General features: G+C 47.9%; 1 protein-coding gene across 4 annotated transcripts in view; it reads left to right on the forward strand.

Annotated features, from left to right (window-relative positions):
- The window catches only part of LOC139238099 (zinc finger protein ZFP2-like), a 34,810-nt gene extending 29,112 nt beyond the window's left edge, over positions 1 to 5,698 (forward strand). For all 4 annotated transcript variants that reach the window (XM_070867459.1, XM_070867460.1, XM_070867453.1 and 1 more), the window contains one exon: positions 2,860 to 5,698. In XM_070867459.1, coding sequence (XP_070723560.1) covers positions 3,216 to 3,914 — 699 coding nt within the window. In that variant the 5' untranslated portion in view covers positions 2,860 to 3,215 and the 3' untranslated portion in view covers positions 3,915 to 5,698. The remainder of the gene's footprint in view (positions 1 to 2,859) is intronic.
- The last annotated feature ends 302 nt before the right edge of the window (positions 5,699 to 6,000 follow it).

The raw sequence follows: 6,000 nt of genomic DNA on the forward strand, positions 1-6,000 counted from the left end.
ACCTTAAATATATTCAATGACCCAGCCTCCACAGCTCTCTGGGGCAGAGAATTCCACAGATTCTCGACTCTCAGAAGAAATTCCTCCTCATCTCAGTTCTAAATGGGCGAGCCCTTATTTTTAAACTATGCCCCCGCGTTCTGGATTTCCCCGTGAGTGGAAACATCCTCTCTGCATCTATCTTGTCGAGCCTCTTCAGTATCTTATATATTTCAATAAGATCACCTCTCATTCTTCTAAACTCCAAGGATTATAGGCACAACCTACTTCATCTTTCTTCATAAGTCAGCCCCCTCATCTCAGGAATCAACCTAGTGAACCTTCTCTGAACTGCCTCCAATGCAAGTATATCCTTCCTTTAAATAAGGAGACCAAAACTGCACACAATACTCTAGGTGTGGCCTCATCAATACCCTGTACAGTTATAGCCGGACTTCTCTGTTTTTATACTCTGTCCTCCTTGCAATAAAGGCCAACATTCCATTTGCCTTCCTGATTACTTGCAGTACCTGCATACTAACTTTGTGTGTTTCATGCACAAGGACCCCAGGTCCCTCTATACTACAAATTTTGTAGTTTCCATTTTAAAAAATAATTTACTTTTTTACTTTTCCTGCCAAAATGGATAACCTCACACTTTCCCACATTATACTCCATCTGCTAAATGTTTGCCCACTCAGTTAGCCCGTCTATATCCCTTTTGCAGATTTTTTGTGTCCTCACAACTTGCTTTTCCACCCAAGGATATTGGTTCTGGCCCTGTTACATAGAAACATAGAAAATAGGTGCAGGAGTAGGCCATTCGGCCCTTCGAGCCTGCACCGCCATTCAATAAGATCATGGCTGATCATTCACCTCAGTACCCCTTTCCTGCTTTCTCTTCATACCCCTTGATCCCTTTAGCCGTAAGGGCCATATCTAACTCCCCCTTGAATATATCAAATGAACTGGCATCAACAATCCTCTGCGGTAGGGAATTCCACAGGTTAATAACACTCTGAGTGAAGAAGTTTCTCTTCATCTCAGTCCTAAATGGCTTACCCCTTATCCTTAGACTATGTCCCCTGGTTCTGGACTTCCCCAACATTGGGAACATTCTTCCTGCATCTAACCTGTCCAGTCCCGTCAGAATTTTGTGTTTCTATGAGATCCCCTCTCATCCTTTTAAACTCCAGTGAGTACAGGCCCAGTCGACCCAGTCTTTCCTCGTATGTCAGTCCTGCCATCCCGGGAATCAGTCTGGTGAACCTTTGCTGCACTCCCTCAATAGCAAGAACGTCCTTCCTTAGATTAGGAGACCAAAACTGACCACAATATTCCAGGTGAGGCCTCACCAAGGCCCTGTACAACTGCAGTAAGACCTCCCTGCTCCTATACTCAAATCCCCTAGCTATGAAGGCCAACATACCATTTGCCGCCTTCACTTCCTGCTGAACCTGCATGCCAAATTTCAAACGACTGATGTACCATGACACCCAGGTCTCGCTGCACCTCCCCTTTTCTTAATCTGCCTTTGTGTTTTTGCCACCAAAGTGGATAATCTCTCATTTATCCACATTATACTGCATCTGTCATGCGTTTGCTCACTCACCTAACCTGTCTAAGTCACCCTGCAGCCTTTTAGCATCTTCCTCACAGCTCACACTGCCACCCAGCTTAGTGTCATCTGCAAACTTGGAGAGATTACACTCAATTCCCTCATCCAAATCATTAATATATATTGTAAATGTTGAGGTGCAACCATCCTGCCTGTACAGATCCCACCCCCGACATAACCAGTTCCAATGCCCCAGGAATCTGAAGCCCTCCCTCCTGCACCATCTCTTCATCTGCTCTATCCTCCTATTTCTATACACTCTCGCGTGTGGCACTGGGCGTAATCTAGAGATTATTAAATTTTTTGAGGTCCTGTTTTTTAATCACTTTCCTAACTCCCTAAAATCTGCCTGCAAGACCTTATCACTCTTTCTACCTATGTCGTTGGTACCAATATCGACTACGACCTCCCCTCAATGTTCTGCAGCCGCTCAGTGACATCCTTAACCCAGGCACCAGGGAGGCAACATAACATCCTGGAGTCACATCTGCGGCTGCAGATGCACCTGTCTGTTCCCTAACTAGCTAATCCCCTACCACTATTGCTCTCCCATTCTTATTCCTCCTTCCCCACCCCGTTCCCTGTCCCCCTGTACAGCTGAGCCACCCTTGGTGCTGTGGATTTGGCTCTGGCTGTACTCCCAGGAGGAACCATTGCCCTTACCAGTACTCAACAGAATATTGGTTGGAGAGCGAGATGCACTCAGGGGACTCCTGCACTATCTGCCTACCTGATGGAATAAAAGCCTAGAGGCCCTGAATAAAGTCCGCAGGTCCAGTGTATGCACTGCGTTGATGGGTCCGCCCGCCCAGAGTAACTGACTGCCATCTTGGACAGGGGGGAATCTGGTTGCCTGTGTGGCTATTTTGCTAGTGGCTTTCTCCCTGGCAACAATCCTGGGTTACGGCGCCTCCGCAGCCATCTTGATACAAGAGCAGAGTGTGGGCGGGGCTTCATGTCCCAGTGACCAGGAGAGAAAATCATTGCCTCATTAATTTTATTCTCACTCTGCACACAGCAGGTTAAGAACTGAACCCAACCAGAGCATAGAGGGAGAGAAAACTGAGGGTGGAGGAAAGAAATGTTGGAGATGGTACGATGGGTTTGGATTTCCATATAGAGTGGAGGGAGAGTGTGTGGGAGGGGGATTTACAGCTTTGGGGGAACAAGAGAGGAAGGCATGTTCCACAGAAACTAGAATTGTCTGTTCTGAATTTCTATCCTGCACTACCAGTGCTGACTTTTGTAAACTCCTTTTACAGGGTATTAGAAGGGTAGGATTTGCAGACGGGAAACTCGAACCAAACATGTCAAGATCTGACGGAGTCACTCGATTCATCAGGACCTGAATATCATCAGCTTTTCAAAGTAGAAGGTGAAATGCTCATTCGTTCTGTCTGGGGAAAAAATTTCATACATCAGAGTGACAGGAGAAGCACTGAGACACACACCCGAGTGAGTGTTCCAGTGCACTGACTGTGGAAAGGATTTTAACCAGTTACACAGCCTGAAACAACATCGCACCATTCACAGTGGGGAGAAACCGTGCACTTGTTCTGTGTGTGGACGAGGCTTCAACTGATCGTCCAACCTGGAGAGACAAAAGGACACCCACATCATGGAGAGACAAAAGGACACCCACATCATGGAGAGACCATGGAAATGTGGAGACTGTGGGAAGGGATTTAATTACCCATCTGAGCTGGAAATGCATCGGCGCAGTCACACCGGGGAGAGACCGTTTACCTGCTCCGTGTGTGGGAAGGGATTCCCTTCGTCATCCAACCTGCTGACACACCAGCGAGCTCACTCTGACGAGAGACCTTTTAAATGCTCTGACTGTGGGAACAGCTTTAAAGCTGCTTGGGTACTAATTCAACACCAGCGAGTTCACACTGAAGAGAGGCCGTACAGTTGCTCTCAATGCGGGAAGAGGTTCACGCAGTCATCCGGCCTCGTTGTACACCAGCGAGTTCACACTGGGGAGAAGTCGTTTACCTGCTCTGTGTGTGGGAAGGGATTCACTCAGTCATCCCACCTGCTGACACACCAGCGAGTTCACACTAAGGAGAGGCCGTTTCGTTGCACTCAATGTGGGAAGAGGTTCACTCAGTCATCCAGCCTCATTGTACACCAGCGAGTTCATACTGGGGAGAGACCATTTACCTGCTCTGTGTGTGGGAAGGGATTTACTCAGTCATCAATACTCACTGAACACCAGCGAATTCACACTGGGGAGAGGCCGTTCACCTGCTCCATTTGTGGGAAGGGATTCATTCAGTCGTCTAACCTGCTGAAACACCAGCGAGTTCACTAATTCACCCGAGCTTCTGGCTCAACAGCGTATTCACACCGGAGAGAGACCATTTCCCTGTTCCTTGTGTGGGACGGGATTCACTCGGTCACCCCTGCTCACAGCACACCAACTTGTTCACACTAATAAGAGACTGTTTAAATGTTCTGACTGTGGGAAGAGCTTTAAAAGGAGAAATGCTCTGATGAAACACCAGCGAGTTCACACTGGGGAGAGGCCATTCACCTGCTACGAGTGTGGGAAAGGATTCACTCAGTCATCGAACCTGCTGAGACACCGGCAAGTTCACGAGTGACTGCAGGAGTTGGATTCTGCTGTTAATCACATCCAGGACACTTCATTCTGACAGTTGGGGTTTGTTGTTGTTAGTACATGGACCAAGTCGCTGGAGAAATACCACCAACGATGTCTCGGCAAGATCCTACAAATCCCCTGGGAGGATAGACGCACCAACATTTAGCGTCCTCGACCAGGCTAACATCCCCAGCGTTGAAGCACTGACCACACTTGATCAGCTCCGCTGGGCAGGCCACATTGTTCGCATGCCAGACACGAGACTCCCAAAGTTTGTGCTCTATGTGGAGCTCCTTCATGGCAATCAAGCCTCAGGTGGGCAGGGGAAACGTTGCAAGGACACCCTCAAAGCCTCCCTGATAAAGTGCAACATCCCCACTGACACCTGGGAGTCCCTGGCCAAAGACTGCCCTAAGTGGAGGAAGTGCATCCGGGAGGGCACTGAGCACCTCGAGTCTAGTCACCGAGAGCATGCAGAAATCGAGCACAGGCAGCGGAAAGAACGTGCGGCAAACCAATCCCACCCACCCTTTCCCTCAACGACTATCTGTCCCACCTAAACGGGGACTGTGGTTCTCGTATTGGGGATTGGACTGTTCAGCCACCAAAGAACTCATTTTGAGAGTGGAAGCAAGTCTTCCTTGATTCCGAGGGACTGCATATGATGATGATGAATTAACCCCTGGAGTTTAATTTTCTGGATATCATAGAATCATAGAATGGTTATGGCACAAAACTAGGTCTTTCAGCCTGTCGGGCTTGTGCCGGATATCTGCAAGAGCACTTCAGCTAGGCCCACTCTCCCTGCCCTATCACTGTAGCTCTCCAAATTGTTTCCTTCAGATACTTATCCAATTCCTTTTTTGAAAGCCTCGATTGAATCTGTTTCCACCACTGCTTTCAAGCAGTGCATTCCAGATCCTAAGCACTCGCTGAGTAAAAAAGATTTTCCTCATGTCGCCTTTGCTTCTTGTAAGAGAAAAATTTGGCATTAGGGGTACCAGCGGGACATGGGTTAAAGTGCTGGTTCCTGCACCGACCCATATGGAGGTAAAAGGCCTCTCTTTGGCCTTGTACATTCCAGTACCAAGGCTCCAGAAGTTATTAATTCAATAATATTCCAACAAGATACGATGTGAGAACCTAAACAAGCATTGATAAGACCTTGCGAAGAGGCTCTAGGCAGACTCACGGACATCAAGGAGAATCAACAAATTCTGACCTAATGAAGTCATTCTAGTCACGGCCTAAGGTGGTCACGAGGGTCTTGGCCTGTCAATCCAAAGTAGCACTAATAAGGTAGTCCAATTAGAGAAGTAGCACTGATAAGGTAGTCCAATTAGAGATCTAGGGAGGTCTTATCAGGGAACGGAGGGGTTTTTGAAATGTATAAAATTTGTATGGTTGTGCTGTTCGTGGAGCATCTCCACTCACAGGCGGCTGTGATGAGAGGTGTTCCCGGACGTTCGTAATAAAAGATCGTTCTGCCTTGCCATTCGTCTGTCTGCTAACTCCGGGGGCTGTTACATGGGGCGAGCGTCGACCCTCTATCAGGGGGCCCGCTTGTGGGAGGAGAAGCCTTCGCATTTCCCCTTACACTTCTTTTGCCAATCACCTTAAATCGGTGTCCTCTGGTTCTCGACCATTCCACCAATGGGAACAGTTTCTCTCTACTCTGCCTAGACCTCTATCAAATCTCTCCACCTTTTCTGTTCTAAGGAGAATAACCCCAGCTTCTCCAGTCTATCCATGTAACTAAAGTCCCTCATCCCTGGAATCACTCTCTTAAATCTTT

Source organism: Pristiophorus japonicus, chromosome 2, assembly GCF_044704955.1.
Source record: "Pristiophorus japonicus isolate sPriJap1 chromosome 2, sPriJap1.hap1, whole genome shotgun sequence".
Classification (NCBI taxonomy): Eukaryota; Metazoa; Chordata; class Chondrichthyes; family Pristiophoridae; genus Pristiophorus; species Pristiophorus japonicus.